At 46.5% G+C, this 26,836-nt stretch overlaps 1 protein-coding gene across 7 annotated transcripts; it reads right to left on the bottom strand.

Annotated features, from left to right (window-relative positions):
- Window positions 1–2,180: 2,180 nt before the first annotated feature.
- LOC100192896 (uncharacterized) lies at window positions 2,181–26,699 on the bottom strand. Of its 7 annotated transcripts, XR_004849971.1 has the most exons (15): window positions 26,386–26,694; window positions 25,699–25,864; window positions 18,730–19,033; window positions 17,156–17,188; window positions 16,952–17,043; window positions 16,783–16,856; window positions 16,581–16,675; window positions 16,438–16,510; window positions 15,312–15,454; window positions 14,943–15,162; window positions 8,180–8,231; window positions 8,036–8,089; window positions 7,492–7,822; window positions 2,756–2,830; window positions 2,181–2,630 (listed from the first exon to the last, which is right to left on the bottom strand). XR_004849971.1 is itself a non-coding variant. In XM_020538784.1 (13 exons), the coding sequence occupies exons 1-13, from the start codon at window positions 26,407–26,409 to the stop codon at window positions 2,625–2,627; spliced, it is 1,146 nt and encodes a 381-aa protein (XP_020394373.1). In that variant the 5' UTR covers window positions 26,410–26,694; the 3' UTR covers window positions 2,181–2,624. The 7 variants fall into 7 exon arrangements, 4 of the variants coding, with proteins under 4 accessions (XP_020394373.1, XP_020394390.1, XP_035815502.1 ...); XR_004849951.1 differs by lacking the exon at window positions 7,492–7,822; XR_552448.3 differs by lacking the exon at window positions 14,943–15,162 and having other exon boundaries at window positions 26,386–26,684.
- Between the last annotated feature and the right edge of the window lie 137 nt (window positions 26,700–26,836).

Below are 26,836 nucleotides of genomic sequence, written 5' to 3'. Positions count from 1 at the left end.
TCGACCTCGACCTCGGAGGAGCCTCCACCTCGCCCGACCTAGGGCTCGGACCGACCACGTCACAAGAGGGGCCATCATTACCCTACCCCTAGCTAGCTCAGGCTACGAGGAACAAGACCGGCGTCCCATTTGGCTCGCCCCGGTAAACAAATAATGATGGCGCCCCACGTGCTCCATGACGACGGCGGCTCTCAGCCCCTTACGGAAGCAAGGAGACGTCAGCAAGGAGTCGACAGCCCCGATAGTTGTCCTTTCGCAAGGCTCCAGCGCTCCTCCGACGGCCACGACATCACATGAACAGGGTGCCAAGACCTCTCCGGCTGCCACGACGGCATGTACTTAGGGCGCTAGCTCCTCTCTGCTAGACACGTTAGCACACTGCTACACCCCCATTGTACACCTGGACCCTCTCCTTACGCCTATAAAAGGAAGGTCCAGGGCTCTCTTACGAGAAGGTTGGTCGTGCGGGAGGACGGGACGACGCGCAAAGTCCCTCGCTCTCTCCCACGCGGGCGCTTGTAACCCCCTACTGCAAGCGCACCCGACCTGGGCGCAGGACAACACGAAGGCCGCGGGTTTCCCCTTTTGCCTGTCTCCCTCCTTTTTCCCCCCTTCGTGCTCCGTCTCGCGCCGACCCATCCGGGCTGGGACACGCGGCGACAATTTACTCGTCGGTCCAGGGACCCCCCGGGGTCGAAACGCCGACAGATGGTAACTCTCTAAAAATCATTTTTACGACCCATAACATAATTACCATCGTTTTTTAAAGATGCTATGTTTTTACCACTTTTGGCTACGTGGCTGTCCACAAACGTTCGACATGTCCTCGCTACGTGGAATGGCCCAGGAAATGTCTCCTTTGTCCTCCCTTACTTGCTAACCCGATCCCCTAGCGTGTTCTCACTCTAGTTCATGTTCCCCACTTCACCTCCTCTCCCTCTCTCTCTCTCGGAACTCTAACCCTAGCTACGCAGACGATCGGATGCAACAGTGTAAGTCTTAGTTGTGATTGCAGAAAGAAAAGAGAGAATCATCAGTCGTAAAGCAATAGGCAAACGTTGCTATGTGATGACAGTCCTACTCCTGCTAGAGGACCATGATTGACATTTTGCATAGGTCTTAGTCTTAGTTTTTTAGTTATTATGTTTTGCATGTAGGTTTTACATGAAATAATATTATTAGCAACGTTACATAGGTCTTAGACTCAGTTTTTTTAGTTGCTATGTTTTGGATGTAGGTTTTACAAGAAAAGTCTATTAACTGTGTGACTATAGGCTTGTTGGCCAATTGATGGTTGATTAGACTTATCGGTCATCAGGCGTCTGATAGGTCTCTTATCGACGATCATCGGTTGCCATGTTATTGTCACCTGGCAATCCATAACGGTGGTGGTGCATGGCCCAGGGCTAGACCTGATCATAGGGCCACCGGACCCGACAAAAAAAACCTGGTCCACCCCGACCTGACTAATTGAACGGACAAGTACGGACCATAATTTTTTACCCATAATAATTCACGGGCTAGGTACGAGCCATAATTTTTGACCCAAAACCTAACCCAACTCGGAAAAAAACCGACCCAAAGCTAAAAAACCCGACCTAACCCATAAAACCCGACACGTCAAACAGGGGGTCATAGACCAACCCGACCTGACACTAGACATAAGTACGGGCCATGCTAAATGGTCCACAACCCGACCTTTGAACATGCCTACATGAGGCATAATCCATGTCTTTACATGCCTTTATTATTTTTAGACTAAAATATATAGAACTCTAATGGATTAAATAAGCTGATTCAAGGCGTGATCAGATCCTAAACCTGTGCTTAACCGCTAAGTTGCCCATAAAGCAATTGTCGCATCGTTAGATGCTATATTTAGATAACCGACATTGTATATATAACTTCTTTATTCGTAACTAATCATTAAAAATATTATTTAAAAAATCGACGCAAACATCCACAAGATTGAACGCATAGAATATCCATGGCTTAAATCTTCAATAATTCAGGACGCTAAGATTGGCAGCGTAAAAAGTCAATAGTATCTACCTCGCAATATTGCTCAAAAACGTTCCATGGTGTCATAGTGCTTAACTGCTTCAAGTCACCAGCCAGTGCAGTTACCTGTAGGTAATGACCTAGTGGGATAGACGGCCCTGTTGATTTGAGGTTAAAGATTATGCATTATTTTTGCAGATTTTTCCCATGTGAAAATTCATAGGCCGCTAAAAAGGTCTCAACGCAGGACGGATCCACAATCTCAAAAGGGAACCAGTCCCAACGTCAAAGTCTTATTGTTACAGCCCAATAATCTAGTTTCCCCTGGCTTGTAGATTGTAATAATCTGCAAGCTAAAACAAACACACTGGCTATTTTCAGACTAAATTCAGCATTTTCTGATTGTTCGTATTTAACAGAACATCCAACGTTACTTTCTACCTTACATAAAGCCTTGAGAATTGCAATTAGGCTGCACGTTGTTTCTGCACCCCCGGTATAAACAAGATTGCAGCCATCCTTTTTCAGACTCCCCAAACCACAGCCTACTTTTTGAACCTTTGTAAGAACAAAAAATGGCTCGATACCGTGCTTCCTTTCAATTTGTACTTTATGGTCAAACTTCAACCCTAGATTTGAAGTCATAGGAATGAAAAAAAATACAAATTAAAGTCAAGAGGAACAAAATTATATTAGTAGTTGGAACATCAACTGTTTACCAACAATTAATTAGCTCAAATTTAACTATACAAACCTGCTGACTCATCAGAATCTCAATGGCAACATTTGGATCCCCATCAGCTGCAGCAAGAGCAACTTCAGCCTGAGTCTGAAGCAATATGATCAATTCATCAGTGAGGTAGTTGACAGCCATAGCATATTCGCACAACATAAGCATAACCAGGTACATTGTACATGGATGAAAAACCGAATGGACTGTGGGCTCTTAAAAAAAACATGTGACTATTAAGGTGTGATCTTTTCCTTCTAACATTAGTATAACCTGGCATGTGTATCCCCTAATGCACTTCCCTGAAACCTCTGAAAAATTCAGCACCAGGTAAACACAAATACCCAACAGTGCAAATAGGCTATTTTTTGTATTTGTGAAGCATTTTGTTGCGGATCTTACAACAATGTTATACCTAGTGTTCAAACAGATGATGAGAACATGGATGACTGTAACACCCCGACCTCAACTCTCCAGGTCGTTTGATATATAGTTTAGTTGTATGCCAGGTTGTGTGATTACTATTAGGCCTAGTTTGGATACTCTAGGATTAGAGTGTTTTGGAGGGATTGAAGAGGTTGTAAATCCCCAATAGATCAAATACTCTCTCAATACATCTCAATCCACTTCAATCCCACTCGTTACTAGAGTATCCAAACTAGGCCTTAGTGGGGATGATTTTGTGGCAAATTTAATGGAGATCCTACTGTCGATCTCCAATGTCATCCTTGGCATGGATTGGTTACATCGACATCAAGCTAATATATCATGCTTTTAAAAAACAGTTGCTTTGGAGACTTCCTCGGGGGTCGGGGCACACATTAATTTTTCAAGGCAGTACTTCAGATTCTCCATTATGGCTGAGTTGTTTCCCAGTAGTCGTGCGATAAAAACTGGATTTCTGTATACCTTAGATGAACAGTCTGCCAAGTTATTGGATGAGGGAATTCCTATGGATCGGGGCTATCCTAATGTCTTTCCATGAGTTTCCTGGAATGCCACCCAAGTGTGAGGTGAAGTTTAGTGTTGATATAATACCTGGCACCAGACCTATCTCTTTTGCACCACATCAGTTGTCTCGCTCTTTTAAGAAGAGTTGAGGAAACAATTGAATGATCATTTGTCCACGAAGTTTATATACGCAATGTGTCTGGGTTGAACGCAGCGGCTATCAAGAATAAATATCCATTGTCTCACATTGATGAGTTATTTGACTGTCTCAAGGGTGCTAAAGTGATTTCAAAGATCGACCTCCAAGGTTGTTATAACCAAATCCCAGTGAGGGAAGACCGGAAGAGGATATTGAAATGACTGTATTTGCAATGATGTATGAGCATTGTGACTTTAGAGTTATGTTGTTCAGGTTGATTAATGCACCTCCCTATTTCATGAAAACCATGAAAAAAATGTTTTATAATTTGGGCCAATTTGTGGTGGTATTCATTGATGACATGTTGATTTTCTCAAACACTAAGGAAGAGCATGAGCAAAATTTTGGGATGGTACTCCAAACATTGTGTGATAGCATGTTTTATGCTAAATTGAAAAGGTGTGAGTTTTGTCTTTTACGAGTTGGTTTTTTAGGCCATGTTATCAATGAGGGCACCTCTGTGGATCTAAACAAGGCTTCCACGGTAATGGAGTGGCAAAGGTCATCTAATGTCAAAGAGGTGAGAAGCTTCCTGGGCATGGCTAGGTATTATCGGAGATTTGTGAAGATTTTTTCTATTATTGCTAATACCTTGTCTAAGCTCACCCACAATAATGTGAAAGTTCAAACGGACGAATAAAGTGTGAGCGAAGCCTTTAAAAATTGAAGGAGATATTGATGTTTGGTCCAGTCCGTACCCTTCTAGAGGTGGGTAAGCGCTTTAATGTATATTCTGATCCCTCCCAAGTAGGTCTTGGGGTAAGTGCAATCAACCTATTGAGGGTTTCGGTAATTGAATGACAAAACAAATTAAAAGTTCTAACAAGTTTACTTGAAGTATGTGTTCAGTTTGCTACACTAGGAATGCTTTGAATCAAGTCGAACGACAAATAGAAGCAAATCTCTGTGTGGAATCACACAGTTCTACAGAGGATTTGACCCAACACTCTAGATTCTAAATGACCATGCTTTAATTTTTGTGTCATTGGGTTTTAGGAATCGTCATACTATCAAGAGGGATCCACAAATGAGTATTGGTACTTGCACTAAAGCTCAAAATACTTGCTTCAAAACATCACATTTTGTCTCTGCTCAACTATAGGTGAAGTATGCAGTTCAACCTGTTCAAAGCAAACTTCAACCGAGGTCTTCTCTGATGGAGGGCGGTTCAACGGGTCCTGCCCCGAGAACCACTCCGGTGAAGGACGGTTGAACCTGCCCTGGGTGTGCTTCAACCGGTCCTACAATGGTTGAAGTGGGCGATTCAACCGCTCAGCTCAACCGCTTTTCTATCTACTGAGAAGCGGTTGGACCGGTCCTTTATGTAGTTCAACCGCATATCTCGCAGACCCTCTCAAACGGCTAGATCTAGACACCACACATATATATACTCACTCATTCCTCTCTCCAACCACAGATAGCACGAATTTATTTCAAACCTAACCTAAGACAAACACACCCAAGATCATTTACTCCTCCCTGATCTCTCTCCCACCTTGAGACCCATTCACTTCAAATCTTGAGCGAATCTCGGTGTGAGGTTAAGATCTATGGGTCGTGGAGCTTCTCTGTCTGATTCTCCTAAATCTATCTTGCTTTGAGCTTTGGGGTAACATCAATATTTTGTGGATTCATTACTCTTGGAGCTTCGAGCTCCTAGACGGCTAGGCGTCACTTGAGAGTCTCCAATCTTGTGGAAGACCTCAAGAAGTTTGTATTACCCACTCTTTGAGCAACTCAAGTGACTTCACCTAGAACATTGTGGTCGGTGAAGTGAGGATTAGGATTGAAAAAGATACGGCTCTTTGTGGGCTCCTCTTTGAGAAAGTAGGGCACCTAAGTGGTGTGACCGAGCCTTGGAGTAAATCTCGTGTGTCATCGTGTGCTTGACTTTTGTATCTATTGTTTGTTCTTCATATTCTCACCATCTCGTGCAAAGATCTGCCCAAATATTTGTGGTGTATAGGATTTGAGAAGTTTCCCTCTCAGATCTACTTCATACAACCCTAAGAAACACCAAGGACACCACATACGTGAAGTTTATTTAGTGATTCTAGAGATCAATTTAGTTTTATACCTCGTTTAAAAGTTGAACGGTTGAACCGGTTCAGGACGGTTCAACCATCCTAATAGCGGTTGAACAAGTCTGCACCGGTTCATCCCAGTTTGTTGAAACGGCCTGCTACTTTCACTTGGGTGTTCTTATGTAGGATGGAAAGGTGATTTCCTATGTGTCAACACAGTTTAGGAAGCATGAGGAGAATTATCCGATGCATGATCTAGAGCTTGTTGCAGTTGTCTTTGCATTAAAGATATGGAGGCATTATCTATATGGCAAGTCTTGTGATATTTACACAAATTATAAAAGTCTAAAGTACATTTTCACCCAAAAGGACTTAAAATTTGAGGCAGAGACAATGACTTGAGTTGATAAAGGATTATGATCTTACTATTCACTATACTCCTGGCAAAGTACACGTAGTGGCCAATGTATTGAGTCGCAAGTCCATCCCACTCATGTTGAATTATCTGATTGAGAGGTTTGAGCAGATAGATATTTCTTATTGTTATCTTAGAGTAACTGAGACAGAGATGAGAGTAATTCTGAAATCTACTATACCTAAGAGGGTTTTGGAGGCACAACATCATGATCGGTTGTTATAAGGGTGAAGAAACTTATTGTTGAAGGAAAGGTGGGTGATTTCGCTTTGGACGATGTTAGAGCTATTCAGTTTCATGGTCGTCTTTGTGTACCACAAAAGGCTCAAGTCAAGAAAGACATACTCCGATAACATCCACGATACAAGGTACACTACATTTGCTTCTTGTAGAGTATAAAAATAGATGTGGCAAAATATGTAGCTTCTTGTGGAGGGGCCCTCTTGTGGAGTATGCCAACAGGTCAAGATTGATCATAAGTGTACAACAGAAAAATTGCAATCACTAAATGTTTCATTATGGCCTTGGGATGATATTATCATGGTTTTTGTGATTGGATTGCCACATAATCTGAAAGGGATGGATGATATCTGGGTTATTATAGACCGTTTGAGTAAGACCACATTTTATTTTGTATCGTTATATAAACCCAGTGAGTGATTTGGTTCCAATTCACATGTGGGAGATTGTGAGATTGCATGGAGTGCCTCGTACCATCATTTTTGACAGAGATGCCAAATTTAATTCTAAGTTCTAGGAGAGTATGCATAGTGCTATGGGAACTGATGTGAGACTCAATTCTGCTTTTCATCCTCAGACAAATGGGCAATCTGAGCGTACAATCTAGACCCTTAAGGACATGTTGAGGCCATGTGTTCTATCGTGGAAAGGTAGTTGGTGTTAGATAAATCTGATGTGATTGTATTGGCTTGTGCCTGGCATGTCAGCCAGCCAGCCTTTGGAATGTATTAGGAAAGAGAGATTATAGGGGAGAGAATCGGATCCTGCAGAGATGCAGGTTTCCATAGTCATAGGATTGATTCCTACATATCTGCAGGTTTCCATAGTCCTGATAGGTTTCCTTTAGCCGCCGCCGCCTTCTCCCCTATATATGTACTACTACCGGCTCTCATTCAATATAATACAATTCCTCCAGATCTCCTTTACTTACATGGTATCAGACACCTAGGTTCCTTTTTCCATTCTCCGTTTCCGCATCAGCGCACCCCATCTGCTCGGTGCTGCTCCATGGCTGGCACTCCCCCGCCGCCGACCGAAGACACCTCCTGCACCAGACACCTCCTGCACCGAGGTTCTTCACCTTGGGATGCCCCACGCTTCCCCCACCCACGCCACTGCTGCCACGTCTCTCCAGCGCGCTGAGGAGCTTCGTGCTGCATAGGAGGAACGTGAGCGCGTGGCCCAGGCTCAGGATCGTGCTACTCGTGAACGAGCAACAGCTGCCGTCTCTTCTCTGGTGGACGACGTCCTCTCCAACGACGCTGCAGATGACGGCGCTGAGACGGTGAATGGGAAAAAAGCTATCCACGTGCAGGAACTTTGATCTATGGATTATGTTGAATTTCAACTCTAGCATACCACAACTAGCATACCACGGCCAGGAAATGATCAAACAGTATACCATCATGATAGGATAAATGGAAAATGTACTAAGTGCAATAAAGAATTGACATTCCGGACATAACTTGAAATACCTTTTCAAAGCCCATTCCAACCAGCTTCTTAAGTTCTTCATCAAATGTATCAACCTGCAGTAAGGATGTAAGTAACCAAGAAATGTTAATAAACCAATAGAAACAACCAATAAAAAAGTCAAAATAAGGTACAGAACACTGAACCTGCTCAGCTGTCACTGTTGCATCAGCTCTGACTGTGTTCACAGCTGTATGCCTGTCGACATGAGCCTCATATTAGAGTACTGATTCACGGATGTGTCCATAACAACAAATAGCTTGTAGCATGTGGTTGTCCACTAATTCTAAAATTCATGAATAGAGATTCCAGATGCAAGTTGCATCATTCTCAGCACCCGCATGAATTCAGGTTACCTTGTCAACAACATTATCCATTTACAAAGCTAGATAATGAAAACCTGTGTTGTTTATTTTTAGTTTCAGTTATTCCTTCAGTATGCATGCTTCCACGATTTGTAAAAGATCTGCTAGGTCTGGGAAACAAAACCAAATGAGCCGCAAGGCTGTGACATGATGCAACATAAACTACCTCTTCTCTTTGTATCATATGTTAGAATAGAATGCGCTTGTATATCAGGCAACCGTCATATCTGTTAGACATGTGTGTTACAGTTGTAATGGACTTAGGCCCAGCCCATATACTAGTCCATCTATTAATATAGCAGCCCAACCCAAATCAGGGTTTGGGGTTTCCAATATGGTATGAAGCCACACCACTCCTCCCTCCCTCCCTTTCTTCCCAAACCTCAGCAGCCGGTTGCTGCTCACCAGCCGCCTCCTCCATTGCTGATAGCCATCCTCTCTCCCTTACCCTTCTCTCTCAATGGTGGGCTGCAGTAGCAGCCACCGCCCCCATGCAGGTGTCCTGAGTCCCCCTCCCCCTCCCCGGCCGACGCAGCCACCTGCAGCAGCGTCGCGCCTCTTCCTCATCATGCAGGATGCTCCACGTGTGGTGGCCTAGCGCTTCTCAAGCGCGTTCCTCCCACAGAGCGTCTAGTTGCATCTCTTCCCACCAGTTGCAGCAACCACTGGCGCGTCCTTACCCCTCTACGACGCTGGCGACCACATCCCCTGCCTCCCACCAGCGCGTCGCACACCCTGCTTCCGTTGGCACGTCCTTCCCCCTCCGCGACGAGGACCCCAAACCCTTCCTCCCGCTGATGAGCTCCTCTCTCTCCGCCAACCGACGGCGCAGACCCACGCTCTCTCGCTAACTGTGGCAACTGTGGCCGCAGCGCCGGCGACGGCCCGCTCCAGCGTGAGCGCGACTGCGGTCGCTGCAGTGGCCGCAGCGCCGGGTGCAGCGGTGGACGCAGCGCCAGACGTGGCGGGGGGTGCGGCCCCGCGTCCCCCACCGGCCTCTTCCCCAGCCCGCCAGCTCCACACAACCTAGGGTCTTCCCCTACACCGCGCTTGGCCGGCCGCGGCATTTCCGACCGCACCCACCGGAGTTTGGGCCACCCCAGCATGCGCCTTCCCCACCTCCATAGCTCTCAATGTTGGCACGCCCGCTGGTGACCTACAGGCAGTGCCCCCCATCCCTGCCCACGCGTCGGACCTCATTCCTGCTCCCGACGCGACGAACTCTGCTGCTACTACGACCATGTGGGCTCCACCATCCTTGAGCTCCCCTGCTCCACCGTGGCCCACCACACCGTTACCAACCGTCCCCTTCATCCGGCAACATGGGGCTTCCCTGCGCCTGCCCCCGTGACGCATGTCCTTCGCTCTGTCCCAATCCATGTGCCTCCCTACCATATTTGTGTCTCCCATCACGACAACCAGCTTCTTCGGGGCATGCTTGTGGCCTTTGATCGGGCCATGAACCATGTTCTTCGTGAATGTGTCGAGCTCTACCACCCTCTGGCCCCTGTCCACACTAAGGAGAGCCGCCACGCCATTGGACCGTTTGTGTTTCGCAGTGCCGAGATTGTCTCCATGATGGTCGGGGCCTTGACGTATCCATCGCCCATACTCGTCGTCAGCATTGCTCGCCATTGGTGGCCCTAGCGCCTCTGCCAGTGGCTCTGTAGGGGTGCCTCCCTAAGCTCTCTCTCCTTGTACCACAATGTCATCGCAACCCACTCCTACTCCCACCGGTTGGGTTGCTGACCCCGACGCCTCGTACCACACCACTCCTAACCCCAGTATAGTTTCTTTACCCCATCCCGGCAACCTTACCAATGTTCAAAAAAGCGCGATTAAGCGCCCGCCTAATCACGATTAGACGCTAAGCGGCATGTTAGCGCTGCGCTTAGGCCCTGGGCGGTGGTTTCCGCGGTGGGCGCGTGTAGGCGGCGCGTGATTTGCGCTATGCGCGCTGAGGCGGAAAGGAGGCGTGTGGAAGCGGGGTTCGGCGCGCGGGGAAAAGGTGAGCACGGAAGCTGCTGCGCGGGAATAGAAAAAAGCTGCTGCGCGGGAATAGAAAGTGAATAGGAGGGAAAGAGGTGGGAGCTGCTGTTGCCCGGGAGAGAGTGAAACAGGTTGGGAGCTGCAGCTGCTGTTGCATGGAAGAGGAGGAAAACAGGGCCGCTGTCAGACTGGTCCTCTTCCCCAGCCGTCCAGGGCCGCCACCATCGGTGTCCTCTTCCCCTTCTGGTCAAGTCGTCCAGGCCACCGGGGTCAGCGCCTCTCTGCTCCTTTTCCCTAGCTATCCAGGCGTGCTCTTCCTCTCCCTCTCCCTCTCCCTCTGCTCTTGCTCTACTCCATCTCTTCTGTTCTATACTTTTATTCATTATTCCAGGTAAGTACCCCTAATTCCTAGCTAAAACTGTTTTTTCTGTGCAAATATATATATTATATTGTATATTCCTACAAACGCTTAAGCACGATTAATCTACGCCTAAGCTCTCTAGGCGCTAAACAGTGGCCTAACGCCTAGAGCTTATTGTAACCTTGAACCTTACCTTTCCTTCTTCCATCATTGTCGGTAATGGGTCGACTTTGCCTGTCACCTCAATAGGTGACACGGTTCTTCCTGGTCCTTTATACCACAATAACATTCTTGTTGCCCCTAACATCATACAAAATCTTATCTCGGTTTGTCGCTTCACCACTAACAACCATTGTTTCATAGAGTTTGATCTCTGGGGGCTCACCATATGGGATCTTATCGCTCGTGATGTGGTCGCCTGATGCGACAACTCCGGTCTGCTATATACTATTTGTTTTCCACCCCCACCTCCCTTATCCCATGGTTGCCACACCCCACACCCTACGCGTCCGTCGCTACTAAATCTAGCTCCACTTGGCACCGTCGTCTTAGCCACCCTGGCCACGACCTCATCTCCAGACAATCGTTCACCTCGGCCATTCCTCGGCCCCGTGACAACGCTGCCTCGCCTTGCCATGCTTGTCAGCTTGGTCGCCACACTCGTTGTTGGTCTTGCTTTTGATCACTAAATGGTATCAGAAACAAGAAAACAAGTTAGAGAATGATGACCTTCTCCCTTTGGTTACCTCTTCTTTGAAGGGTAATCCAAAGGGAGAAGGTAAAAAAGAGGGAATGCAGATGAAATAACAATGTATGGAAGCATGATGGAGAGCAAAGTATGTTACTCATCTCATATGTCTTAGCACTTTTAATTCCATCTTCCTTCATATGATACAAATATACAACGTACATTCGGCTTCACACACGAGACAGCTCGAAGGTACTTCGAAGGCTAGGAGAGACGAAGTTTAGGGACCTCTAAAAGGTGAATGTATGCATGGCATTGTTCACCTATTTATAGGGGATAGGTACAACTTCGTATGAAATTACAAGCATGCCCACAAAGTTTACAAATATTTTGAGCGCATCAATGTCTTCTCTTTCGTTCTTGTTGCACAAGTCTTCGGCCTCTTCTCCTTCGTCGCTTTGCATAGAAAACCTTTGCCACGCCAAAGCCACACATGTGCCTTGTCGAAGCCTCTTCTCAGGCTGCTTCGGCCGAAGGCTATCTTCGTCTGCCCTTTGTTATGTGCCTGAAGCACATTTGCTTATGCTGAAGGTTAGGTGTTTTGAGAATCTTCGGTGGAGTAGGCCCCCAACACTCACTTACTGACTTACCCTTCGCCGCTTTCATGTCCCACACAGGTCGCCCTTTTGATCTCGTCCACAGTGACCTTTGGACATCCCTGATACCGAGCATTTCTGGTTACCAGTACTATCTAGGGGTGGTAATGGATCGTGATCCAAATGCTTCTTCACAAAATGGTAGGGCCCTAAATAAATGTTAGTCCAAAAATGAATAGAAATAGGGACCGATCCTAATTCGACCCGATCCTTAAATCTTATAGTGTAAAATTTAGAGCACATTGTCACCCCTAGTACTATCTGGTCATCCTTGATGACTTCTCTCACTAGCTTTGGACTTTTCCTCTCCGTCGTAAGTCTGACACCTTCCCCATCATATCTCACTTTTTCGCATGGGTGTTGACTAAGTTCAGTTGCACTGTCTGGGATGTTCAGTGTGACAACGGGCGGGAGTTCGATAACTACAAGTATTGTGCCATCTTTCTCTCCTGTTTCAAGCATCCATTTCTACTCGTTACCGAGCTAAGGGCCTCCACACTACCACCTACCTCCTAAATCGTCTCCCCTCCAAGGCAGTCAGTCATCCCACTCCTTTATTCGCCCTCTTCGGCACCTCCCCTTCCTATACGCACCTCCGCGTCTTTGGTTGTGCCTGCTATCCTAACACCTTCGCCACCGCTCCCCCACAAACTTGCGCCCCGATCCACCCACGGCCTTTTTCCTCGGGTATTCCTCTGATCTCAATGGGTGTGGGTACCTCGATCTTCTCACCCAACGCATCATCATCTCTCAACATGTTTTCGATGAGGATGCTTTTCCTTTTGCTGGCTCCTCCCCACCTCCTGACCTTGACTCTCCTCAATGTTGATCCCGACGACGTACCTCCTCTTCCCCTAACTCTGGTCCCGGCGACCTCTTTCACGCCATCTGTAGCCCCATCACCTTTGACTATGCCACGCGCGGTTCCGTCGCCTGCGCCATGCACAACCCTGTTGCATCCGCTCGTGCCATGCGCGACCCCGCCTCTCGACCATCTTCGGCTCGCTTTGTCGATCTCACATGCGTCTATCAGCGGTATGTGCAGTCCGGTCTACCGGTCACCTCCTTCGACGAGTCGCCCAGTGCCCTGGCCTGCTCCTGTGATGAGCCGTCGATGTGTCATCCGGTCGCCATCCACCATGACCACCACCACATCCACCCGATGGTCACACGTCGATCGACATGTGTTATTCGACCAGTTGACCGGCTGGTGCTTAAGGCAGATACTGCTCTAGCTCCCTCGCTTATCCCCTCCATCCATATCGCGCTCGCCGATCCCCACGGGCGTCGTGCTATGGAGTACGTGCCCCTACTGGCCGGTCGCCATCCACCATGACCACCACCACATCCACCCGATGGTCACACGTCGATCGACATGTGTTATTCGACCAGTTGACCGGCTGATGCTTACGGCAGATACTGCTCTAGCTCCCTCGCTTATCCCCTCCATCCATATCGCGCTCGCCGATCCCCACGGGCGTCGTGCTATGGAGTACGTGCCCCTACTGGCCAACCACACGAAGGATTTCAAGGAGCCATGTCCCCCTGGAACCAACATGGTCACCGGCAAGTGGATCTTCCGTCACAAGCTTGAGCCGACGGCTCCCTGGATCAGTACAAGGCTCGTTGGGTCCTTCGGGGCTTCACTCAGTGCCCGGAGTGGACTACGACGAGACCTTCAGCCTCATTGCCAAGCCCGCCACTGTTCTAACCGTCCTCTCCCTCGCACTCTCCCGGACTAGGCGGTCCACCAGCTAGGCGTCAAGAATAGGGATGTCAACGGATCGGGTTTGAGTTGGATGGAGCAAAAACTTGCCTGCGATCGCACCCGTGAAGTCTACTTAAACCTAGCAAAAAACGCAATCGCCCAAGACTTCCAAAGTTGTTCCCATGGTTCGAAAGCGATGGAACCCGCTAAAAATCTTATAGGCTAGTCTTGTAAAATAGATACATGACGCTTCAAACTTCCAATGATGAATATCTTCACTAATATAGTATTTAGCACAAATGCAGGAATGGTGTCCCACAAATGAGGATACTCCACAAGAATTGATTTGCAAGTTACCATAATTCAACCATGTGTGCATCCGAATCACGCTCAAATTGGCTTAATCATTTTGACCTGAACTTGCTCACTAAAAGCAAGCCTACAAGTGCTAAACAAAACCAAACAAATCTCCACCATGATCCATTGCTACAACCCAGAATTTTACTTCAGATTAGAGTCATTAAAAAACTCGACCTGTAGAGGGTGAGACAGCCCCAAGCATTATATTAAGATCTTCTCACGCAAATCGAGAAAACCCCGAACCTCTACCCCACTCATACACAGCGGTACCGTAGCCCATGTGAGAACAGCCACGACCAAGGACCAGGCCTTAGACCTGTGCTTTGGCATGGGACAGATGAGGGAATTTTTTTTACACCCAGCCTGAAATTCGCTCACACAAGGAGTCGAACTCAAAACCTGAGGGTTGCAACTCATACCACCTAACCAACTCAACCAGCGGAGCCCTTTCGCGATCAGAGTCATTACAAAAGTGATTTCACAAAATTTGTCATACAGAAACGCATTAACAATTTGTCAATAAAAAGGAAACTTATAACCGATATGATTTATATCATAAGGGCTATAACAAAGCTTTTCAGGGGAGAATTTGACATACAAGAAGCAGGAAGTTTACACGGTGCAGATATACGAACAAAAGACAAGTACTAAAAGTAGTTTTTACCTAATTATTTATTGAGGATAAGTACCTGGTTTAGAATAGAAGAAAACAGCGAAAGGACCTCTAGCCCGAGTTTGATTCCCCTCGAGGGTGAATTTTCAGGTTTGGTTAAAAAAATCACCTCATTGTGCCTCATCCGCTCTTGAGTTATGATGTCATGTGTGCCACCCTCCGGTTGGGCCGTTGCAAAGTGGACGGTTGACGCCGATCTGTTAGTGATGGGAGGCTATGGTTCGGGGATTTTCCGGTCGGGACCTTTGTTTCGGTCTCTTCTTAATATTATATCGGGAGGGCAGTCATTCACTCCTTGGCCGAGTTTTTTATAGAAGAAAACATGAGTCCTAGTGTTTGTGGAAAAAAATAACTTAGAAGAGATCGTCTGATTTATTCTAGGTTGCTATTGCTTCATGTAATTTTCTGATTTCAAAGCATACGTGGAAACACATGATGTGTAATACATTAAAGCAATGTCAAGTAGAAAATGCATTACTGTGTATTCGTTAGTGGGTCACTTGGAGTTGTGTTATCCAACAACCTAGCATGCAAATGCGCACTTGCCTCCCTTGCAGTGGGTTCAGTTCCTACAGAACCAAGTGTTCGTGCTCTCCCAGGAAACCTTGGGTCTTCTCCTTCCTGAAGGATAAAAATCAGCAGATTCATAAGCTCATACTACCCCTGTTCCGAAAAGAATACGGCTTTAGTTTGGCAAGTCAAACTATCTTAGGCTTGACCGAGCTTATAAAGAAGATTATCAACATTTATAACACCAAATAGGTGCACTACAAAAATAGTTTGACTTAGGAGAAAACTAGAATGAGATTCTTTTTGGAAGGAGGGGATATACTTTAAGTAACTAGCTAATGACAACAAAACTTTTAACTCCAAGCAAGATAGTTAGGTAACACATATTTCAGAAAGATAGTTTATGAATTTGTAATGTATTAATCGACACAGAAGAACAATATGTGACCTAATATGTATCAAGTGGTATTAATCTTGAAATTAACTGCCATAACCAGGAACCTAGCAGGCCATAGCTTTTACTGTGTACCTGTCCAACATAGCTTTCTGTTAATGAAGCTTTTGGTTTCTTTTAAAAAAAAACTAACAGCAAGGTGTTAAAAAAGCGCAGTGCTCTTTTAAATGCAAATACCAGCAAAGGACAACCTTTTGTTTTACTTAGAGGAATGTTTGGAATATGTTTCTATTAGTTGGATGATCAAATTGGCAAATTGCAAAAAGGTCACGTAAAAAATGCTAATATGTTGTATTCTTCCATGGACGGATTCAGTTTTGATTCAGGCTCCTCAGAAGCTTTAACAAACAGCTTCCAGGAAAATATATGTGAAACAGAGAGATATATCTAATGATTTCTCAGTAGATCAAAACTTTTAGCACACATTCTAGAACTCCTACCATAAGCCATGGCTTGATACTTAGGCCACCACAGAATAGGTGAAAAATAAAATCAGATTGGAGAAGCCCCAAAAGCCTTGGGTTACAGTAAATTTCTACAATGGTTGCTTAAACCCTAAGCAGATGATTAACATCACCAACAGAAAACCATTGCAAGTATGAGCATATTTGAGTATATGGCATTGTCGATTTTTCAATACCTGAGCAGTTGATGTGTGTCTGCTAGGCATCCATGAAGATATATTTCTCAAGAAATTTCCATTTATGAGAGCACTGTAAATTAAACGAATAACATGTTACTTCTGTGAGCATTACATAAAAGGAATGAATCTGAAAACAGTACCTTGGTGCAGCAGACGTGTTAGAGTATGTAGGAAGCTGACCATAAGTAGTGCCTCCAGTACACATAATAAAGCCAGGACGCCTCACACAAACAGACTGACATCCAATACATCAGACAATAAATACAGATATAAGAAACATCTCATACAGAAGATGATATGGTCATTGGTCAGGATAACTTAAACCATCTAAGCAAAACTTACTAGTGCTGACAAGCCTTCGATTTTAGAATAAAATGATGGCCCAGGAAGCAAGTAGTTGAACAGCCCATAAGTGTCTGGTGCCAAATAAATAGGCTTAGCAAGGAATATGATTAAAAATAAAATATAGCTCGTGAAGAATTAACAAATAAGAAGGATATAAAGGACAAACATGCAAATCCTGACAAGATGCCACAAAGGTGTCCCAGCAATGAAACATTGCTTGCGAGAAACTGAAATAGCACTAGCAAAATCCATGCGTACCTGGCATTGTACAAATTTAAGTTTTTTTACATAAGATATGGGTCTCCGATATCATCTAGTAACCAGAAGTGAATACTGAATACCATCAACACATGCAAAAAAAAAAGAGTACCATTTTGCAGGAACATTGAAGAGGCCGAAGACACTGGAAAACGAGAAAGGGTGTCAAATTATATGCAATTAATATCACAAAATTGAAACACAACAAATATCATTTAGGAAGTTGAAAAAAGAATAGAAATTCTTGGGGCATACAATTAAGGAAAAATCATCCTAAATCGAGATTTTTTTTTTTTGCTGTTGGCATTATCAGCTCTTGCCACTACATATCGGGCATACAGGTTAGAAAAAAATTTTCTGACCAAGGGGAGAGACGCCCCCTGACTTTTTCACTTAAGAAGTTGATGCCGCGACTCGAACCCGGGCTGGCCCAGCAGACCGCTTCTTTGGCGTGTCCGGCTGACCAGTCGCACCGTGAGAGTGTTGGCATACAGGTTAGAAAATAACAAGAACTAAAAGGTCTTGTTGTAAATTATTGTGGGAAAGATATCTAATGCAAACTCATGTTCGGGTGTAGTCATCTGTGTTTTCAAGTCGTCCGACTAATCGCGATTAGTCGCGATTAGTCGGGCTAGTCGGTTAGCAGAGCTCGATTAGGCAGCCGACTCGACTAGAGTACCTGGTCGCCCTGGTCGTCCGACTAGTCGACGATTAGGGCCGATTAGTCGCTCGATTAGCCGGTTCTGGGCGACTAGGTTTAGGACCTAGATTTTTTTTGGACTTGTAGTATTAATGTGTGTTGTGTGGTACTGGTATCTGGGACTTGTAGTATTAATAACTAGAAGTGTTCCTCTGCTGTTTTCACTTTTCAGTATTGCTGAATTCATGTCATGTTTACCCTATCCTTCATAATATAGTATATGAAGTTCATATATACTATATAGTTATATAATTATTTACTATATAGTATAATAGTATATATTATATAGTATATACATAGGTCCTGGTCTCCTGGATGAACAGGACGACCAGTAAACGACCAGGTCGATCAGAGCTCGATTAGTCGGACCTAGTCGACGACTAATCGAGATTAGTCGCTGGTCGGTCCCCCAGTTCGACTAGCTGGTCGAGCGACCAGAAAACATAGGTAGTCATGATAACTTTCCACATGAATTACAGGGCCAGCATGCATCGATACCAAGGTCAAATGGAAAACTTTCTGAATGGCTCGCTCTCGTAGTCACATTTAGGAGAATCCTCCTTGGATTCTCATCTCCTCTAGACCCACCAAATTGTCCCATAACTGCATAACTTCAGCACATACGAAATTGCACACTAGATATGTGCACTTATAATAGCGTGAATGTATTTCAGTAACCACTTGGAATAGATAAAATAATAATAAACAATACTCAAGCTGTGTATAGACTATTTGAATGTATAACCATTCAATATAACAAGAAATTCAAACATTTTATACAGTTCACAATCAATGGAATCATATATTCGGCATGCACAAAAGATGGACAAAATTCCTAGGCATCCCTCGGCAATCAGCACGGACAATGAGTAGACAAAATTTTACTTTTACATAAAATGTTTATGTTAGGTTTTTGTAAGACATTCGTATATTTGCTAAAAACTTGTGTAGATCATCAAATATGATCACCATAGAAAGAAACGCACCTTCGTGATTGCACACCACTCAGACTTGTCTCAATGACAATCATTGAGAATATAACTCCAGAAAAGCCAATGGAGCATTCATTCACAAGATTTGGAACGTGATACAGAGGATTGTAAGCCACCAAGAAAGCAATTGTGAGATGGAGAATTGCATTTGTTGTTGCAAGAAGGAGCATCAAGAATAAGAGACGGACTGATCCCATGATTCTCTCCAACTCAGTGCCCAAGGGTACCAAGGCAAGCATGTTGAATAGCACATGAAGCAAAGAACCATGAAAGAGAACAGATGTGTAGAACCTGTATACTGAAGAAAATTAAGTATGTTAGGGTCTCAGGGTGGACAATTAGATATATATATATATAAAAGGCAAGTATGGGATAATCTGAACGGATAGAAAGTAACTATGGCTAAAGCATGTGTACACCATATAGTTCGCTCGAAAAATGTATAAGTAGTTTTGCAGCTTCTTCAGTGTTCAGACTTCAGAATATCAGAGTGGCGAAGATTTTATATTAGCAAAAGCTTGTCGTCGTTTCTCAGGATATCTGTCATGTACGGTCGCACGTACAGAAGGTCCTGTGACAGACGGCGCGCAGCAGAACGGCCAGGCAGCGCACGCGCCAGGGCCACAGGGTTCGGTTTAAATAAAGGCTAGAATCAAGGAAAGGATCCTAGAATTTAGGAGAGATTTGTTAGTCTCAGTTTAGATAGAATCTAGAATATAGATAAGGATAAGAACATATGAGAGTTAGTTCGATGGATAGCTCCCTTATCTTATCTGAAGTTTGTTAAGATCTTGATAGATTAGACGGGTAGCACTCTTATCTTATCAGAAGTTTGTTAGGATGTACTAGGCAGCCTTGGCTATAAAATGCCAGGGAAGGAAGGAATGAAGTAAGCAAGAACAATTATCCTATCTATCTCTCCTCTAACAGCAGGGCAGAGGGGTAAAACCTCGCCCCCAACACGGACCGCCGCTATGATCTACGTAGCCGAGGGCCGGCCACTCTATCCCCCAACGCCCTTGACAACCTGGTATCATGATCCAAGCGATCCAGTTTGTCCCGTGCCTCGCCAACCCCGCCATTATCCGTTGTGCCGTCGTTCCCAAACCCCTCCGACACCATGAGGGACAACAATGCTGCCCTGCAAGCAACCCTGGACACCCTAGTCGCGTCCATCAAGTCCCTGCAGACGTCCATGGAGGCCAATGCCCATGCTATCAAGCGTCTAGAAACCGCGTGCACGCCGTCAGCGTCCTCGTCGACCTCCTCCCACACGGGGACCGGGGAACATCATCAAGATCAACCGCCGCGTTTTCAGAAACTCGACTTTCCACGCTACGGTGGCAAGTCGGATCCCCCTGATCTTTATCAATCGCTGTGAATCGTATTTTCATCAACAGCGAATCATGGAGGAGGTCTGGATGGCATCGTACAACCTCGAGGATGGCGCACGGTTATGGTATTACCAAGTCCAGCAAGACAATGGTACTCCTTCATGGCCCCATTTCAAGGCGTTCCTACACCTACGCTATGGGCCTCCTCGATGAGTTGGCACCTTGCCACCGATCCGGCACCGTGGAAGAGCACCAGGACAAGTTCCATGCCCTGCTACCACGCGCAGGCCGCCTCTTCTCTGCTAATACCTCGTCGCCCAGCCGCCAAAACCAATGTACACCTCCTCTCTCCCCCGACCTCTAGCCTTCAGAACTGGTCACTGACGGCTGCCCCAGACCAGACATCCTGCTCTAGTGGCTGCGCCACAGAACACCTGCAGCTGCTCACCTGTGCTCTCATACTGGCCTGCTCCACCGGCGCCTCTGCCTACTCGTATGTTGTCTTGCTGCAGTCCAAAAGACCAGCACCGGCGGTGGCTGTGACAGAGTATCGGTGTCTCCACTCTCTAGAGGTGAAAACGGGACGAATACAGCCGGATACAGGGTCATCCCGTATCCTACCCTAATGTATTTCTCTCGGACAGGACCGGATACGGGTAGTTAAAATTCGGGACGGATACAGGACGGGACTAGGTAATAATTTGGGCTAGTAAGAAACAAATATTGGATATTACTTAGGTAGATAATAGATATTTGTCGAGTAGTTCGCCCCGATAATATTAATTATCCAACCATCCAACAAACAAATAAAATAATAAATACATAATCATGCAAACCTCTACACCTCCGGTTTCAAATAGCAAGCATGAAAGTGTTATAAGCAAGTCAATAAATAATACTCCCTCCGCCTTAAAATAGTAGTTGTTTTAGCTCTAGATTTTTATGTCCATATTCATATGGATGATTATGAACCTAGACATATATATAGAACACATATATTAATTATTGTATAAATCCAGTAAAAAGGTACAAACGAATTTTAATTTGGAACGGAGGGAGTAAGTGACTCAAATAATCATGTAGGCTTTGATCTCATTTTTCATCTCGTTTTTGCACTCAAATGTCCTGACTAAAACCATTGTGTAAAGCATGCTAATGTGTGGACTTTATGATGAATAATGTGATGAAATAGACAAGCTAATGTGTAAAACGATACAAAAATAATGTGTACACTTATTTTGAAACTAAGATAACCAGCGGCCAGCCTCACCTAATGTCGTGTCGAGTGCTACCGTAATAGCTAATGGGCCATCCCCCAACAGATTTCACTATTCCAGAGTTGGGCCACCACCAGGGAGCAGGCCCAGCTGCACGGCCAGCAACTGCCCAAGCCACATCGCACACAGGACCGACACAGACACAGTGCCAATCGCCACTTCAGACATGGACCGAGTACCCGACCGTAGGTACCCGTATCCTACCCGAGATTTATGGGTATTTCCAGGGTATTAGTGATTCTATATCCTACCCGTATCCAGGAGTTCCATATCCGAATGGTACCCGTATCCGTCCCGACAAAAAAAATACTCGTATCCGTATCGAAAAATTCATCCCATTTTAATACTTGTAACTGGTACCCGTCCTGTTTTCATCCCTACCACTCTCCAGCAGACCAGCACCATTGAAGAGATGAGCTCGTCATCTCAAGGTTCCTCCTGCCCCCCTTCTCCCCTTCTCTGTATTTATGGCAGTGCTAAACTAGTGGATGTCAGGTAAGTCACAAATCACAATAAAGTAGTTTGTTATTTTGTTTATCCTAGCTGTTTGTTCTAGTTTATATAATGAATATATATATATATATATATAAGTACAACTACTAGTCTAAAAGGTCTAGGACGGCCAGGGACCGACTAGGGGTCGACTAATCGCCCTGGTCATCGCCTAATCGCGACTAGTCACCTGGTCGGTCCTAGGGTTCGACCAGGCAACTTGAAATCATTGCAAGCGATTGTTCCTCCTCGACGACGTCCTATAGGACGACACCACCACGGGCACGGAGGCCGACGAAGAAGTCATCGAGGAAGAAACCCCACATTTCTCCCTCAACGCAATCGTAGGGGTTTCCATCAGCGACACCATGTAGGTCAGGGTGGTCGTGGAGGATGTCGTTCTCCACACCGGGTTGCCCCTGCAGCATCGTCCACGCCTCATAGCAATAGTGATGAATGGTGAACATGTCACCTGCCCGGGCGTCAACCGGCAAGCGACGCTCACCGTCGACAATGACATGTTCTACGTCAACCTCTTCGTAATGTCAGTCGCCGGGTATGACTTGGTCCTGGGAACGCAGTGGCTGGCAACCTTAGGGCCGGTACTCTGGGACTTCAGCGTTCGACAGATGTCGTTCTAGCGCCTAGGGCGCACCGTGTGTTGGTCGAGCGCAACGACGCCAATCGTGCCCGGCATTCGGACAACGACAACCAGCAAATCTCTTCTGGACGAGTTGTTGGACTGCTTCGAGGACGTAATCACCGAGCCCAAGGGGCAACCGCCGCCGCACACCCACGACCACAGCATCGTCCTCAAGCCGGGCACGCAGCTGGTGGAAGTCCGGCCATACCGGTGCCCAGCTATGATGTGCGGATACTTCACAAAACTCACGTACCAGTGTCGGATACCGTATCGGATACTGATACCTCTCGGATACTCCCGGATACGTATCGGAGACGTATCGGATATTTCTGCAGATTTAAATAAATAAAAAACGGATACTCCATGGAAAACTCCGATACCTGCGGGATACGTCCCAACCCTAGTTCGTAGTATACACTCGTGCTCCTATATCGCATAACCACTGCCCAAAGCCGCCTCCCTGCCTCCTCTTGCGCGTCCCCAACCGCCATAGTTCGTCGGTTTGTGTTCGCCTCTGCTGCAGTTCGCCGGTCTGGTCACCTCCGTTGCAGTTCGCCGGTTTGTGGCCGTCGTCGTCGTCACCCGTCTGTCACCGATTAGAGCAGCCGTCGACGCGTCGCGAGGTCTGTGACCATCAGCATGCCAGTCGCCGGCGCGCAGCAAGGTCTGTGGCTATCAGCCTACCAACTGTCGATTGGTGCCGCCGCCACGAGATCTGTGGCCGCCGTTCATTGATTGGAGTCGCCGCCTGATGAGCCGTGGGCTTGTGGCCACTGCTGCAGTCGATTTGTGGTTATCAGTCCCTGATTGGAGTTGCCGCCCAATGATTGGGGGGTCTATAGCTGCCGCCGCCAGACTGTGGGTTTGTGGCCATTGTCACTGATCCGTGTCAGTGCCGCCCATTGATCCACAGGTCGACGTCGGTGTGTTTTGTGGTTGCCTGCACACCTTTGCCACAAATCAATCTGTAGGTCTGTGTTCTTATCTTCCCTTCTTGCTTCTCAAACTCCTTGCTTCTCAATCTGTTGACTGCTACAACTCCAATTTTGTTAGATCCCATGGCAGCAACCAGCGAGTTCAAATGCTTCTGCTTCTGCATCTACTGAGGTCAGTGGCAGCGAAGGTAGTTTTCACGTTGCTAATAATCCTGCTATTTATTTTTATTTATAATAAATATTTACATATCGCCGTATCAGTGTTTTTTGAGAAATGGTGTATCGGGGTATCGACGTATCGCGTATCCGTATCTGTATCCCCGTGTCAGGGTAACATAGGTGCCCAGCAGCCCACAAGGACGAGTTGGAGCGACAATGCGCCGCCATGATGGAGCAGGGCATCGTTCGTAGCAGCGTGTCGGCATTCTCTTCACCGATCCTTCTCGTCAAGAAGGTGGACGGATCCTGGCGTTTATGCGTCGACTACCGCGCCCTGAACACCCTCACTGTCAAGGACGTGTTCCCCATTCTTGTGGTGGATGAACTGTTGGACGAACTCCACATTGCCCAATTCTTCTCCGAGTTGGACCTACGATCCGGGTACCACCAAGTCCGCATGTGACCCGGCGATGTCCACAAGACGGCGTTCCGCACACACGAGGGCCTCTACAAATTCTCGGTGATGTCATTCAGGCTATGCAACGCCCCGGCGACATTTCAAGCACTCAAGAATGACGTCTTGCGACCCTTCCTCCATCGGTTTGTCCTTGTTTTCTTTGACTACATTCTGATATACAACAAGTCTTTGGCTGACCACCTCCGCGCCATCTTCTCCATGCCGCGCTAGCACCAGCTCTTCATCAAGCGAACGAAGTGCGCCTTCGGCATCGCCTCGATCTCGTACCTCGGCCACGTCATCTCCAAGAGGAGCATCACCATGGACCTAGCCAAGGAATAGGCCATCCATAACTAGTTGGTGCCTCGGTCGGCACAAGCGGTTGCGAGGTTTCCTTGGCCTAACCGCTAACCGGTACTACCGCAAATTCGTCCAAACTTCGGCTCCGTCGCAACACCACTAACAGCGCTCCTCAAGAAGCACTACGACAAGCTCCACCGACATGTCGCGTACGAGGTGGTCGATTGGGCCCTCCTTCATCTCCGTCAGCGGGCAACTTCATCCATCCCCCCAGGTCGTCACTGGGAAGCTCAAGACGCACTACTTCGGTCCATACCGCATCGTCGAGCTCATCAATGACGTTGATGTCCGACTAGCTCTACCACCTCACGCCCGGCGCACGATGTGTTTCACATCGGAGTCCTCAAGAAGTTCTGCGGACCACCACCAGATGCTCCTTCGTTGTTGCCCATCATCCACCATGGTGCATCAGTTTGGGAACCAGACCAAACCGTGCAGCCCTGGTTGGCGCGCGGGGTACGCCATATCCTCGTCCAATAAAAGGGTGAGACAGCTGCCTCAGCTACATGGGAAGATGTCGAGTCCTTCACCGCCAAGTACCCAGACTTCCAGGTCGAGGACGAGCTGCTCCTCGACGGGAAGAGAGATGTCATGTACAGTCGCATGTACAGAAGGTCCCATGACGGACGATGCGCAGCAGAACAGCCAGGCAGCGCAAGCGCAGCGCACGCGCCAGGGCCACAGGGTTCGGTTTTGATAGAGGCTAGAATCAAGGAAAGTATCCTAGAATTTAGGAGAGATTTGTTAGGCTCACTTTAGATAGAATCTAGAATATAGATAAGGATAAGATCATATGAGAGTTAGTCAGATGGGTAGCTCCCTTATCTTATCTAAAGTTCGTTAAGATCTTGATAGATTAGATGGATAGCTCCCTTATCTTATCAGAAGTTTGTTAGGATGTACTAGGCAGCCTTGGCTATATAATGCCAGGGAGGGAATGAATAAAGTAAGCAAGAAAAAATATCCTATCTCTCTTCTCCTTTAATAGCAGGGCGCAGAGGGGTAAAACCTCGCCCCCAACACGGACCGCGGCTACGATCTACGTATCCGAGGGCCGGACACTCTATCCCTCGACGCCCTTGACAATATCACACCAGAAAATAGCAGATAACCGACTATTCACTACATGAAGAGGTGCAAGTAGAACTTTGATTTAACACAATTGAAGTTTGCCACAAAACAAGAGTGCAAGTAAGGTCCCAAAAGGCTCATACTAACAATGAAAAAATATATTTCCTTTATCTACCTTCTAAAATGTTGAAGAAACATGTGAAGTTATGAAAAGAAGTGTGAGTTGAAGACATACCTTGAAAATGTGATGCTACAGCAGAAGGCAAGAAGCATATCTCCACATAGGAATCATAGCCAATCAACAAGCAGAGCAGATAAATTACTCCACATATCAAGATAACACCAGAAGTAACAAACGGAATGCTGCTCCACCACTGATTCAACCTAGTTGGAATCCCAGCCTGCGTCCATGAAAAAATGGCATCGTAACCCATAAGCTAAACAGTGTATCAAAACAAATCCCATGATATCATGTAGATACACCAGTACAAGACAATAAACCCCATTCGAAGTGTCTATAGCCCAAACAATTTCGTGACAACCTAATACCCAACAGCAGCAACCACACCAAAACCCGGCAAACCCTATGCGCAGAAACAGCATGTTAGAGAAGAAATTTGCTTACAAAGCATGTAAACCACCCCATCCCTAGATCAATCTACATGGCCACTCCCCTGATCCCCTCACATACAAACCCCATAATCATAACACCACCCCCATCCCTTGAACTGCACCCCCAATCCCTGCAGCCGCAGCAACCAGCTCAGACCCTGCCAATTGAGACGGATTTCACCATCCTTGGCAGCGCCCCCACACCAGATCTCGCCTGTCTCTTACAAAGGGGATTGAAAACCATTTCCGCAGCGACGTGAAGCGAATGCGCCTTAGATCCAAAGTATTGGTTCAATAATAGAAATCGCACCTCTGTGATAATGTTGGGGCGCATCTCGACACGCCGCTGCCGCGAGTAACCGAGGAGTTCGGATCGATGCTTCGGAGCGGAGGCGAGAGGGAAGAGCACCCCACCCCACCACACCACCAACCGAGATCTCGAGGGTTTTGGAAGACCCGGGCAATCGAGCTGTTGCTTTTTTTCCCCGGATTGAAGGGTGTGGGGGTCGCCGGGACGGGTCTTTTTTTTTTCAGGACACGGCGTCACGTCTCACGAGCTGACGAGCATTCATGACGTGAAAAGTAAGGGTGAAGAATCGGCAGCTGTCGGTTGAGTTCGAGAGGGCCAAACACGGTGGATCTGTCGTGCCGGAAAAGGATTATCGGACTTTTGCGGGTGGCTCTGAGAGGATGTTTCTAAAATATCGACAAATCTATATTTTAATATAAATATATATAGAATTTGAAGCTAATTTATTATC

Source organism: Zea mays, chromosome 1 (genome assembly GCF_902167145.1).
Source record: "Zea mays cultivar B73 chromosome 1, Zm-B73-REFERENCE-NAM-5.0, whole genome shotgun sequence".
In the NCBI taxonomy this organism is placed as follows: Eukaryota; Viridiplantae; Streptophyta; class Magnoliopsida; order Poales; family Poaceae; genus Zea; species Zea mays.
This window is presented reverse-complemented; position numbering and strand designations above follow the sequence as displayed.

Coding starts and splice junctions, on each gene's coding strand:
- LOC100192896 (NM_001366970.1), bottom strand. CDS start 26,409: ATGCGCCCCAACATTATCACAGAG. Junction 17,044..17,155: donor TTCAATGTTCCTGCAAAATG/GTACTCTTTTTT, acceptor GTACAATGCCAG/GTACGCATGGATTTTGCTAG. Junction 2,831..8,035: donor TTGGAATGGGCTTTGAAAAG/GTATTTCAAGTT, acceptor ATATTGCTTCAG/ACTCAGGCTGAAGTTGCTCT.